The sequence below is a fragment of the Miniopterus natalensis genome, chromosome 10 (assembly GCF_054644295.1).
Source record: "Miniopterus natalensis isolate mMinNat1 chromosome 10, mMinNat1.hap1, whole genome shotgun sequence".
Lineage (NCBI taxonomy): Eukaryota > Metazoa > Chordata > Mammalia > Chiroptera > Miniopteridae > Miniopterus > Miniopterus natalensis.
This window is the reverse complement of record NC_142090.1, coordinates 39,663,160-39,677,306: the sequence shown is the minus strand read 5'-3', so window position 1 is coordinate 39,677,306 and position 14,147 is coordinate 39,663,160. Positions and strand designations below refer to the sequence as shown.

Below are 14,147 nucleotides of genomic sequence, written 5' to 3'. Positions count from 1 at the left end.
AGTATTACAGGTGTCCCATTTTTCCCCCCAATTGACCCCCTCCACCTAGCTCCAGACCCCTCCCCAGGCCTTCACTCTGTTATTGACTGTGTCCATGGGTTATACATATATGCATATAACTTGTTTGGTTAATCTCTTCCCACTCTTCATCCCCCTTCCCTCTTCCCTCAGAAATATGATTATCTATTGTATGCATCAATGACTGTGGATTTATTTAGTTTGTCAGTTGCTTTTGTTCATTAGCTTCTTGTTAAAGAAGACCCTTCAACATTTTGTGTAGTACTGGTCTGGTGGTGATGAACTCCTTTAGCTTTTCCTTGTCTGAGAAGCTCTTTATCTGACCTTCAGTTCTAAATGATAGTTTTGCTGGGTAGAGCAATCTTGGTTGTAGTTCCATGTTTTTCATCACTTTGAATATTTCTTGCCACTCCCTTCTGGCCTGCAAAGTTTCTGTTGAGACATCAGCTGACAGTTGTATGGGTGCTCCCTTATAGGTAACTTGCTATTCTCCCTTATAGGTAAATTGCTTTTCTCTTGCTGCTCTAAGATTCTCTTTTTGTCTTTAACCTTTGGCATTTCAATTATGTTGTGTCTTGCTGTGGGCCTCTTTGGGTTCCTCTTGTTTGGGACTCTGTGCTTCCTGGACTTGTAAGTCTATTTCTTTCCCCAGGTAGGGGAAGTTTTCTGCAATTATTTTTTCAAATAGGTTTTCAATTTCTTTCTCTCTTTCTTCTCCTTCTGAAACCCCAATAATATAAATATTGGGCCGCTTGAAGTTGTCCTAGAGGCTCCTTATACTATCTTCATATTTCTGGATACATTTTTCTTTCTGCTCTTCTGGTTGAGTGTTTTTTTGTTTCCTCATATTCTAAATTGTTGAATTGATTCTCATCATCCTCTACTGTACTGTTGATTCCCTGTAAATTATTCTTCACTTCACTCTGTGTAGCTTTCATTTCAAATTGGTACTTTATTATGTCATCAATGGTTTCACTTGTTTTTGTAATACTCTTACTAATATGCTTGATCATCCTTATAACCATAATTCTGAACTCTGTATCTGTTAGCTCACTTGGTTCTATTTCATTTATTTCCTTTTCTAAAGATTTCTTCTGTTCTTTCCTTTGTGAAATGTTTCTTTGCCTCCACATTTTGGCTACTTCCAGATATTTGTTTCTATGTATTAGGTAGAGCTGCTATGTCTCCTGGAATTTGTAGAGTGGCTTTGTGTAGTAGGTGTCTTGTAGGTGCCAGTCCCCAGCCTCCCCAGTCACCTGAACTGGGCCTCCTAGTGGCTCCCCTCTGTGGGCTGTGTGCTATGACCTGTTGTAGTTGAGCCTTGGTTGCTGTTGGCATCACTGAGAGGAATTGACCCCCAGGCCAATTGGCTGTGAGGACCAGCTGCAACTACAGCTAAAGAGCTGTTGTGCTGGAGATACCCCTATGGAGCAGGATTTACTTCAGTGGAGCTTTGGTGTTCACCAAGTGCACCCCTTGAGTGTGTCACTCGTGGATGTGGTAGGGTTGTAATCCAGTGTGGTTAAGTCTGACCTCCAGGTGCACTGTCTCTGGGGCCTCCCAAGAGGTGCAAAGTCAGCCTCTGCCAGTGCCTTGCCCGGGGCCACCCAGCATGAGCTACACAGCAAACTGTAGTTGGCTGCTACTTGTCCTGGGCTTGGAGGTGTCTAGGAGAGGCCAAGCTGTGAACCAATGTAGGCTGCCACTAGTGCCAGGCTTGGGGCCACTTATCAAGCCATACGGGACACTCTGCTGCTTGCTTGAGAGATTTTAGGAAGGTCCTAAACATAAGGCTTGAGAGGCCACTTGCATAGAAAAGCCACTGGAAATGGCCTGGATGAGCTTGCAGGTGGGGAAGGCGGGGTCTCCGGGAATCACCAGGGTGGGGCCAAATGTGTGAGTCAGGTGCTGGAGATTCAAATATGGCCCCTGCCTGTCGTCTCTGTGGGGGGAGGGTTTGCCAAGGAGCAATGGCCTCTGTCAGCTCTTCTGCCTGGGAGAAAGCTGCCCCTCCACCTCTTGCCCCAATCTCAGGCAGGTTAGCTCCTCCCCAAGTGTCCTTTCAAGCTGCTGCTTGGCACTGGAGTTCAGAGGGAGCATGTCTGAGTGAGCTTGTGTGTGAATCCTGTAAGTGAAGCTGCCTGGGACTCCCACACCCTCCATGACCCCCAGCAATAGTCCCTGCTGGGTTTCACAGCCCGAAGTTGTGGGGATTTCTCTTCCCGGCCCTGGAGCCCTGGGCTTGGGGGCTTGATGTGGGGCTGGGACCTCTCCTCCGGGAAACCTCCACCACCGAGATGTTCCTCCCGGGTTTAAACTGTGGCACTGGGTTTTTGGTTGCGTGGCCGTGTCTTCGTGATTCAGCCCCTTCTGCCAGCATCTTTGCCCCTCCTAATAGTTTTGATGCTTCTTCACCTCTCTCCTTGTAGGGTTTCTGTTCAGCTAGATTTCAGGGGGTTCTGAGTGATGGTTGTTTTGTATTTTAGTTGTAATTTTGATGGTGTTGTGGGAGGCAGCGTGTACAGCTGTTACCTTTGCTGCCATCTTGTTTCTCTCCTTGGAATGCAGTTTTTTAAATGGTGGTTGATTTCTAGTTTCATGCCATTGTGATCTGAGAATATGCTGGACATGATTTCAGCCTTTTTGAACTTGTAGAGACTTATTTTGTGCCCTAACATGTGGTCTATCTTTGAGACTGTACTTGAGAACAAAATAAACTGAGGCAAAAAATAGATACAGAGACATAGAAGCATGGAATAGACTGAGAATCTCAGTGGGAACTCAGGGGTAGAGGAGTGGGCCAGGTGATATTAAGCAGATAATTTATATGCATATATGTATAACCCATAGACACAGACAATAGTGGGGTGATGGCCTAGGGGGATAGATGCACGGTGGAGGGGATCAATGGGAAAAAAAGGGGGGATTTCTGTAATACTTTCAACAATAAAGGTAAATTTAAAAATTAAAAAAAAAAGAAGAGGGAAAACAAGGCTAAGTTCAGATACCTAGTGAAGTGGCAGAACTAAATTTAAACCCAGGCTGAGATTAAAATTTAATAAGAGTCCTTCCTTTTTGCAGGTGTTCTCAGTGGTTAGATCATCAGCCAGTGCACCAAAGGGTTTCTTGTCTGATTTCCAGTCAAGGGCAGGTACTTCGGTTGCAGGTTCAATCCCCCACCCAGAGAGTAGCGCATGCAGCAGGCAACCAATCAATGTGCCTCTCTCACATCGATGTCTCTCTCTCTTTCTCTTGCTCCCTACCTCCCCTCCTTGCTTTTAAACTGTACAACAAACTGCTTTTAACATCTAAATTGGAATTGAGGTAAAGTTTGCCACAAGCTAATGATTTAAAGATATTTCCAAGGTTTATGCTAAACAACAGTAAATAGTCAAGTGGATGCCAATACCTCTCTTGAAGGAATTATACCATCCCCATATTAAAAGCCAAGCCTCCATTTTTATTGAGTTAATATTCAATCAAAGTAAGTGAAATGCCTTCACTATACCTGGGTATAAGTGGTGAACTAGTAAACACAGTCCTGCCCTACTGGAGTTCACAGTAGCTTCCTGAAAAGCACAGATTATTAAATTCAGAACAGGCCACAGAGAGCTTTCTGGACATTCTTGGTCTCCAGAAAGGTAATATGTTTCCTAAGATCCTGGTCAGGAAGAACTTGTCCAACCATTTAAGTTAATGTTTTCATGTTTGTGCCCACGGAGATAGCTAACCTCAAATTCTCTGCTAATGTAGGCTAAGTACTGCTTTAAATCTCTCTGAAAGCCTTAGCCAATGTCATTTATTCATTCTGACCGCTGGATTCCTCCACTGATTCCTAGAAGATCCTTGATTTGGGAGCCGCCTTACAACTAGACAGATTGGTTTATGATCCTACAAAGTTAAACGTGATGTGTGCATTTGGGGAAAATGGAGATGTGCATTAAGAAGAAGCATTACCTTTTGATCCAGGCAGGAAAGCATACATAATCTCTTCTAGGGTCCATGAAAGACTTCATTTTACACATAAAATTCTGTTGAATTGCCCCGTACTGCACTGAGCATGGTTTTTGAAAATAACTAGCCTCAAATAAGCTGCTGTATGCTGGTGAGGGCCTGCAGCAACAGAGCATAAAATATAAGCAAATGTAACCTGTGTAAAGTTACAGGAACAAACACATACTCTTGTTGACACAGTACCTGTATAGTACAAATCCTAAACCCTATAATGGTATGTCTTTGGGAACAGAGTAAAAAATGAGCACAGTACTCGTGAAAGAAATATGAAGCTGAAGGGCCTGACATGGTATAGAAATTTTTAAAAATTATATATATTTTTTTAATTGTGTAAAAGGGTTCTTTTCTTTTTCTGTGCATTGCGAAACTCTCTTTTCACAGTCTTGTATAAAAATCCATACCTGGTGAGTATGAGGAAGCAACCAAATTTTAAAAACATCTTTAAAAACTTACCAAAGTGGGTTTTTTGCCATTTGAGAATTCATCTAATGTGAATATTTGACCAAAAGCATCACTTTGGACCTGGTTAATTCTATAAAAGTACATAAAGCTCTGCTGAGAATTTTAAGACAAAATAAGACTTGGGTATATAAGAAGAGAAATTGTGAGATTTATAATGCATAATACAGCTTCCAGTTTAAAGTTCCCTGCTATTTGAGCACAATAAGTAAATCACGTATAAAAAATTTAGAGGAAAGATCTCCTGCACATTATGGGGAAATTGTTGGCATCTTATGATGGGTCATCTTACCCTTGTTATTAAGTGACAGCAGTCATTAAAATGCCAAACATATTTTGACAGAATTCACTTTATAAAATGTCAGCAAGTCTGTGTTTTTATTAGTTTGTTCCAAATCAATTTAGAAATTTCAATAGAATGCTTGTAAGTATTCCCCAAGCAATGTCTATTCCTGACTTTCTGCACACAAAAATATTATAAATTAATCAGATTTTCAGATTTCTGCATAATGGCTTTGCACATTTATTGCTTAATCCTATTATAAAATGGCATTATGATTGACACATCACAGTGGAGATACAAGTCAATTGAATAATATGTAGCAGTCAATTTTATTTGTAGCTTAATGTGCTGAAATATTTTTTCCACATTTCCATTATTTATAAGTCTGTCCCTTTGGAGACTATATAGAAGAATTTGTTTTAAATGAGGCAATAATACCTTCTTTAAAATTTATAAGTGTGACAGAATCATGTCTTTTTTTCTTGGTCATCTATGACACGCCAGTAAACAGAGTTGTCTTCCACCTGCTATTCATAGGATAAATATCAGGAAAGAGGGTCCTGTTAAGGATGGCTTGGAATTGGGTTTCAACCACCAAGAAAATAAAAGCTACCACTAACCCCCCTCCCCCTCAAATTGCTGTTAGCTCTATTCATGTGTTTATTTATTCATGTATTTATTGTACTGCCACTATCTTACCTCCTATATGGTTTGTCTTGAAACAAAGCATATAAGCCCACACAGAGTAGCTATAATGTTTAAAAAGGCTTGAAATCTCTGCTGTTTTGGTGGCATTTCATTTTTCATGCTTTGGTGTCCAACAGGATTTCAGCGAAGGAAATAAGTTGTGTTCTATGCTTAGCAGAGTGGGGGTCCCTGGAGGAAGTGTGGGGTTCTTACTATTTCTTTTAGCACCCAGAAAGTTTGCTTAAAGAGGCCCATATTTCTTTTTAGGACATCACATAAGGTGACATTGAAAAAAGCTTTGTTTTTAGGAAAACACATTTGTAAGATTTGCCGTCTGAAGTTGTATGGAGAAGGGCTTAAGCGTATGAAGTCACTGAAGGATAGTATAATTATACTTGGTCATGTCTGAGGTCACTTTCTTTGGCTTTGGGAAATTAGATTATCTGTAGCCCACCTATGCATAAAGAATGCAATTTCCCACACAAATGATGCCTTGGCATACCCCATGCAAACTGATGTATAACACAAGCCCATTTGCACCACTTATGATAGTATCACTTTCCTTGCTGTCATAACCTGCTACCTCCTGGAATGACTTTGGCCATCCTGAATGGTTGCTAGCAAAATTTATGCAGTTGACTGGTGATTTGAGTGCTAGAGCTTTGATAAATCACTCTGGTATGTCATCTGTGCCTTAATGTTATGTGATGTCACAGGAAAATGGGGTCATGTGCAGTTCCCAGGCTTGATTGTGTGTTAAAGGAATACTTCTCTTGAATTCCAGGGGCCAGAGGAAACCCAGCACTATCAGAACCAGGCACTCCTGACCACCACCAGGCCAGTCAAACTCATCCCCCATTCTCGGTTGGGCCACAGGTTAGTATCTCTCAACTGCTTTCCATTAGGCTGCATATAAAATGATTTAACTATATAAAACAAACAAATAAATAATAATGAGTTCAATCCAATTAACTCCAACAGAGAAAAGATGGTGATAAATATTTGTATGGGAAGCTGTATGACATTATTTATTAAATACCATCAGGAAAAAAAATGGGTTTGCAGAACTTTTCTTTTTTTTTTTTTTTTTACAGGAAATATTGGTTTTAATCATTTGAAATTCTGTTTTTGTGTGTGTGTTTTTTTCTTCTTCTTAAGAGCCACTACAACTGTGTTGTTGGTTACCATGCAGTTTTCTAGAAAGTAAAACTTTAATGACTGGAGTGTGAAGAAAATTAAGTTATTTCAACCTCACTATAGTCATTTTTGCAATACAAGATGTAATTTAATATAAAAAAGTTAATGCAATTTTAATGCAAGTTCAGCTTATTGGGTTTGACAATATTGTACATCACATACAACCCCTGCATTAATAAAGAAATACATTCATTATTTTTTAAAGTCTAATATTTGCTTTTTGCAGCCTGGTACGGTTATATGGAGATGTAGGACACAATTATGATAAGCTGGGCTTTTTTTTTTCTTTTTACCTCTGTTATTTTAGTGTGATGCTTTCAGAGTTCAACCCAATTTTATGGAAAAAGAAGCTGATCTCTGAGCTTTCCTCTCTCTTTTGCTGTCATTTTTATTCCTGAAAATTTATCCGGTTTGGTACTTTGAGGGTTCACCAATTCAAGACTTGAAAACCCAAGTTTAGAGCTTGGATGTCTTGACTTTCTTTTTCCAGTGCCACCAAGTTCCCTATGTCCTCAGATCCCACTGTCTGTCTTGGAACACAAGGCCTGGAAGACAGAAAGCCTGGGGAGATGTCTACTCTCTTAGGAAAGCCCAGAGAAATTTTACTGGGAATCTCAGAAACTGGCTTTTTCTAGCTGTGCTCTTTCTGATTTCATGCTTATGGTGTGTGTGTGTGTGTGTGTGTGTGTGTGTGTGTGTGTGTGTGTGTGTGTGAACATACCAAGGATAACAAACTCTAAGGCTTCCAGGTTTTGTGTAAGTAGCATGGCAGACCCAGATAGAGAAAAGTTGTGGACACAGTGACAAACTGGAGAGTGCATGCCCTGCTTTAAGCCTGTAAAATTAATTTTAAAAAATGCCTGAGACCCAAACCCCCAAATCTGTATACAACCTAAAGACTACCCATTTGCCTTCTTTCTTATCTTGAATTACGATTGTCAATGATATAACACCAGCAATTTAAGAACCAGCTTATAATTTTGTACTTATTTCTAAAACATATATTTATTTTTGTGCTTTATGGTACCTATTTTTTGTTTAAAAAGGCACAGTTAATCTGTGTGAATTTAATAAGTCTAGCAAATATATTAGGAGCTAGGCCCACAGAGTCTAGAGCTATGGTTCTAAAACTAGGTTGCATGGAGTCCTAAGGCTTCTTCAGAGGTCTCCGCAGAAGAAGCCTTGAGGGCAGACTATAGGAAATGGTCAGAGAGTGTTCTCAACCCTCCTCCCCCTGATTCTGCAAAAAAAGTAGCCCCACTTCTCTAAATCTCTTCCATGAATTGAGAGTGATGAGAAAGGGATGTAATGTGGGCTCTGGAGCAGCCTGCTGGATTTGAGCCCCTCACCCCCACTAGACGTGGGATTTGGGGCAAATTACTAACCTCTCTGTATCTCAGTGGTAGGATAGCAGAGATAATAGATATGGAGCAACACTAGAATAGTCCTTGGCTATTAGATATTGGGCTTTGTACTATGCCCATATTGAATTACTTTTTACTTTATAGAATAATGCTGCATTAAAAACAAAAATGTTGAAAACCATCAATAGGAATTTTGTATTGGTTTGTCTTGAAAAAAAATGACATGGGGTTATGCCTTCCAAAGCTCCCAAAGCTCCTAAAGGGGTGCAATGAAAGTTCTGACTCTAAGATCAATGACCCTTTGGGTATTCTGGACTTGCCAGGGCAGGACTCCTCCCTATGTCATCCTGGTTAAGAGCCCTCACCCAGCTCAAATATGTCTTGTGCCCAGAGTACATACCTATGAGGCTGCCTTTTCCTATCAAACAATGGTTCTTGGCTAAACAGTGGACATAAACATGTATTTTTAATATTGTTTTAACTGGGCAATGAATGTTAGAGTGATAACAAAGGAAATATTTAAAATATTTAAAGATTTATCCACATTAAATATTTTTTTCTATATTTCTTTTTAACTCTTGTCAGTATACATATATAATTTTCCATTTTAACACTGATTTCATTATCATTTGCTTAATTATTTTCCATTTTATTTCATGTATTTTTATATTATAAACATTTTCTATTTTTCTAAAAATGTGCCATAATGATTCATTTTAAAGAGTAGGTGATACCAAGCTTAGTACTGTAACAAACTATTTTCAGCATTTATGTATTTTAAAATGTAATGCATATTTTCATGCATTTCTTTTTTCTGTTTGAATTATATCTTTAGCTTATATCTTAAGAGTATATTTTGAGTCAAAAGGGGATGAATATTTTTGTAGCTCTTGATATGGATCTCCAAATTGCTTTCCAAAAGGCTTATGATAGGGTACATGTCCTAAATCCACATAATGTTGTCACTACAAACTTACCAGCACAAAGTAACTCTTTTACTTTTGCCAATTTAATAGATGAGAATAGTATTTTGTTGCTATTTTTGAACAACAAAAAATTTCCACTGATCCCAATGAATTATTTCTGGAACAACACAGAATAAATTAGCGGAGAGTTTAAAATATATAAGGGTAGATCAAATGAAACTTCACTCGAAGAATAATATGTAAGCATAAGATATTATTTTAAAGGTATTTGAATGCCTCAGAGGATGTTAGAACCAAATGGAATTTTCCAAAAATATAAGTAAAATGTGATTTTTTTTCTACCAGTCAATTTTTTTTTTTCCTGGTCCAGAGCATATTTCTTTACTACTTATTCAGGAACTCTCTGACCCCACATAAGTGGAAGAAAATTGGTCTAACAGCCCATGTCTTGGTTCCACTGGAAAGTGAGCTAGGATTATCTGTTTCCTTGCAGCCACTTCTGACAGCACAGCAGTTAGCCTCTGCTGTCGCTAGTGTGATGCCAGGAGGCACGCCAGCCCTGAACCAGCCTATCCTCATTCCCTTCAACATGGCCGGACAGCTAGGAGGGCAACAGGGACTGGTCCTCACACTGCCTACTGCGAATCTCACCAACATTCAAGGGCTGGTAGCAGCAGCTGCAGCCGGAGGCATTATGACTCTGCCATTGCAAAATCTACAAGGTAATCCATTGTGTCTATGTGCCATGTAGGGCTCTATCTGCTGGCCAGTGTTCTTTGCAGTGACAAGTACCCTGAATGTTGAATGTGGTTCAGAGCTGGTTCCACCATAAAGAATATAGAAGGCTTATGTAGGAAGCAAAGTATCAAGTTGTCTTGTGAGTCCTTAGCTTGCTTAAGTCCTGGGCTTTACCAGTCCGCATTTCCTAAAATTAATTTCAGGTCCTCAGGAAGTATTTATGAGCAATCATTGCATCACACATTAAAAACTTACATGTAAACTTATTATGTTGTTACTTGAGTACCTGAGTTATAATCTCATGAGTTCTTCAATTTAGCTGCCTTCAGAGACAGGTTAGACATGACTGGTTTGGGTGTGAAGTGGTTGGGATGTCTCAACAAGGTATCATTTGGAATAATTAGTTTATTATTTTGTTTACTAAGTATATTTTAGTTATAATTACTAAACAAAATTTTATTACTTGAGATCATAGTTTATAATGAGAAAAATAGACTTAAATATTGAGCCTTTCTGTTACATGAGCATATAGTAAGAGTTGGACTCTAATTTTATTCAGAAAGGGTAGTTTTCTTGATAGTATGAAGATTTTGGCTTTTCTTTAAGAAATTTAGTAATACTGACTGATAAACTGATTTGCAAAAGACTTCTTAAGAAGAAAAACTTTATGATAGAAAATGGCCTGAATATGATTAGTATGCTTAATAAAGAGAAAACAAATTTTTTTGGACTTGTCAAAGATGTTGTTTTTTTTCTTTATTGATATCAATGTTAGCAACCAATTTTTTTTTCTGCAGAGTGAGAGTTTGATTGGGTAAGTTTTCAGAGCAATACTTATAAAATACTTTTTTAGTTGATCAAATGCCAAGGCTCTTTATAAACTATTAAACTGGTCAGAGCATCAGTCTACAGATTAAGAAACATACCAAGCAAAAACTGGTTAACTCTTGACCCAAACTTCTTTACACACTATTATGTTCTAATATCCCATCCACTGTTGTCACTTCTTGACTTTTACTTTAATGTTTAGAACAAAGTCTCTCTAATACCATTAAATTGTGCCAAGAAAGCTGCCATTCATAAATCATGCATACTCAGGACACATTAATGCACAAACTTTGCTTGTTTTAAATTTGAGAGTGCCTGGGAAGCCAGGATCTCAAGATTAAGCAAGTAAAGCAGGAATAAACAAGGTGAAAGCAAAAGCAACAAAGTGTAGGGAGAAGCTTTTTAATGTAGGTAGATGATGAAATCTTAATGAAGGAATGGCCATTATCAAAATGCAACCTTCCATTTGGAATATTGGTGCCTATGGGAATATTGAATATTATAAATAAACATAAGCATGTGGAGCTTGTTGGACATGAATTAATCCTGCTTGGTTAAAATGCACACCAAAGTCAGAGTCCAAAAAACAAGGCTTGTTATACCTTTATTACTCTTTGGTATTCTTAAGGCTTTATTATTACTTTGTTATTTTAAGGGTTCAGAATTAGTAACTGGTCCAGTATGAACTTCCATCAAGATTTTCTCTCTCTCTCTGTCTCTCTCTTTCTGTCTCTCTCTCTGTCTCTATCAATATCAAATTTAGTATTACCTTATAATTTGGAATTTGGTTCTTTTTGTCATCTTTGGTGTCAGAAAATGATCCTAAGGTCCTAATTAAATACTGTAAGTTCAATAAGGATACTAGGTCTTTTTATTTCTTGGTGTTTCTCACATAATTTCCCTATGGCCTCATCTTCAGATGTGTATTGGAGTTGATGGTCAAACTCTTGTCTACTATACAACCAATAAGGGAATATGTCTCTCTTTGTTTCCATCTTTGAAATTTCAATGATATTGGGGTAGGGGACAAGGTCACTAAAATGAAACACGTCCAGTTGCAAGTCAGACAGTTATAGGCAAAGCTTCTCAGTTTGAATAGTCTAGCCCCTCCCCAACATCTTTTTCCTTAATATCGTTATGAATGAATTCTAATTCCTAAACCACTATTAGAATCCAAGAAAGTTCCATCTTCCAGTTTCCTTGGACTTTTCTGTTCCTTTCATATCTTCCCACATAATTTCTTTACCAATCAGACCTCACTTGTCTAAGAAATAACCAACCATCCTGGTGTCCTGGGCCTGGGTGTTCTCTTGGGACATGGGACTTTTACTGTTGAAACCAGGAAAGTCTCAGGCAAACCAGAAAGAGTTGGCCATCCTGAAAGAAATCCAAGGGCAATAGGACAGTAATGGTGAAATGTCTCATATCTCCAGGGTATCCAAGATCAGTGTCTACCACCTGAAGGGCATTGCCAGTCAGTCACTTTGTTGGCCCAAGGATGGTCTTACCACCTTTAGGGAACTACAGCCCTTGACAATCCTCTTTCAAGGGCACTGATCTTGTAAATGGGCTAAATAATATCTCAGAAGGAGTCCTTACACATTTATATAGTCAACAAGGTAGAATGCTCTGTCCCCTCCCCATGGCCCACCCTTAGACAATGAACACAGTAACCTTAGTCCCAGACTTCTAAAAGTCTTTTGAAATAGCCAGTAAGTTGGCCAACCTCTAATAGGTACCCCACTTTCTCAGGTGGTTTTATAAAACAGATTTGATTGGTCATTGTGAAGGGGAGGGGTTTAAGTGTTTAACCCCTAGTCTGAAGTAGAGCCGGTTTCCATACGAAAGGCTTAGTTCTGGATGGTTTCCCTTTCCTTATTGTGAAGGGTTAAGGTTTTATTCATGAAATAAGGTCACTAGCTGGAACTGTCTCAGACTGTTCTCCAACTTTCCTGCCCAGCCCTCCAACCTGTCTGTTCTTCTAGCTCAAAAGCTACAAATTTGCTAAGAAAAAAAATTACTGACATCAGTTTTTTAATGGTTTAGAATCCAGGGATAGTTTTCAAGTCTTTTCCTCTTTACTAAATGGATTGAGAGCTGGTTCATTTATGTTCCCTATCAAGTGACATGTAATAGCACTCTAAGCCTTGGAGGCTGTGATTCACCCATGTATTCTAATGAGTACTAATGACATGATGTTACACAGGCAGATTTCTTGGCTCAGGTAGCAAGGATCCTATAACAATCTCTTCTAAGCATGGTCCCCTGACCAGTGACATCAGCATCTTATGGGAGCTTATCAGAAATGTAGACTGTCAGGCTCCACCCCAGACCAACTGAACGAGTCTTCATTTTTAAGATTCACAGGTGATTCTCATGTACACTAAAGTTTAATAAAAGCTTGTCTAGGGAGCTTTTTCAAAATTCATTTGGCAACTCCACCACTATCTCTGATTCAGAGCATCTCAGGTTGATGTGGAGCCATGTAACCATGAAAAGTGCCCTCATTAATTTTCTTGCTGTTCCTAACCACCCCAGGCCTCTAAATGAGGATAGTGGTTGAAAAGAATGATTTATGTGGGAACATTTTTGCTTCTGTTAAGACATTCATGTCCCTAAGACTAAGGGGTGTTCTTTTGCATAATTGAAGCATTACTAAAACCATTGCTCTGATATTTTATCCTGCAAAAACTTTCCATTGCTGAAAAAGAAAACCCATCTGCTTGACCTGTGACTGTTTTCCCTTCTCCTTAGGTCCTCCCATTCAAGAAAGAGATGTACTCCTGTCTCATCAATGATGGGATCTTCCTCTAAGGAAACAGATGGGAGTAGGAAATTAAAAATCTTGCAAAATTTTAGGAATAGCCCTGTAATCCTACCTTAAGGGTCATGGAATGAGATTTGGGAATTAGTGAACCAATGGGCTGCAAACTGTGTCATTGTCTTTTCTGAGTGCCAGGCAGATGCCAATCTCCATACCCAGAGTGACTAATAACCTATCTCCTCTTTGCCTGCTGCTTCTCTTGCCTGTCTTGTACTATGTTGAATTTTGGCTAACTCATCGTTTTGGTTCACTCACATCCCATCTTGTCTCCTTAGAGTACATACATCTTTCCAAATCATGTACCTTTAGGAAATCTCCAGTGCTTCCCTTATCTCCACATCTATCTAAAACTCCCCAAAACTCAAGTTCTAGTTAGGCTGAGTCTTTTCATTCTAGGCTACCTCTTCAGTCCCTGGCCAGACTAGAGATTGACAGCCCCACATTGAAGTGTCTACCTCTGTCAATCAGCTGTAATGTGGGTGGGAGGGGGAAGCCTGAATGATGTGGCATGGAACACTGGCAACATATTTAAGAAACATGCTAGGGCCCTCCTCATCAGTAGAAGGGGCTCTAAGCAGAATGTATGTTGTCTTGTCCAGTGGGATTACTATATAGACTTGTAAGGACCTCCTATGGGCATGAACTGAGATTGAGACAAACTCTGAACTCAGAGATATCAAAGGTGAGGTCTAGGTTCTGAATATTTTAAGGGAAGCCAGTGAGAGTTCTGGCTTGAATTCAAGCCCAGAAGTGCTCTAAACTCAAATGAGACCTAGAAATGAAGTAGGGGAAGTTTGTGTTGTCTCCCA

General features: G+C 39.1%; 1 protein-coding gene across 1 annotated transcript in view; it reads left to right on the top strand.

The window, feature by feature from the left end:
- The window catches only part of POU6F2 (POU class 6 homeobox 2), a 540,059-nt gene that overhangs the window by 239,373 nt on the left and 286,539 nt on the right, over nt 1-14,147 (top strand). Inside the window, exons 3-4 of the mRNA XM_087821402.1 lie at nt 6,246-6,337; nt 9,442-9,670. Of these exons, the coding sequence (XP_087677528.1) occupies nt 6,246-6,337; nt 9,442-9,670 (321 nt within the window). The remainder of the gene's footprint in view (nt 1-6,245; nt 6,338-9,441; nt 9,671-14,147) is intronic.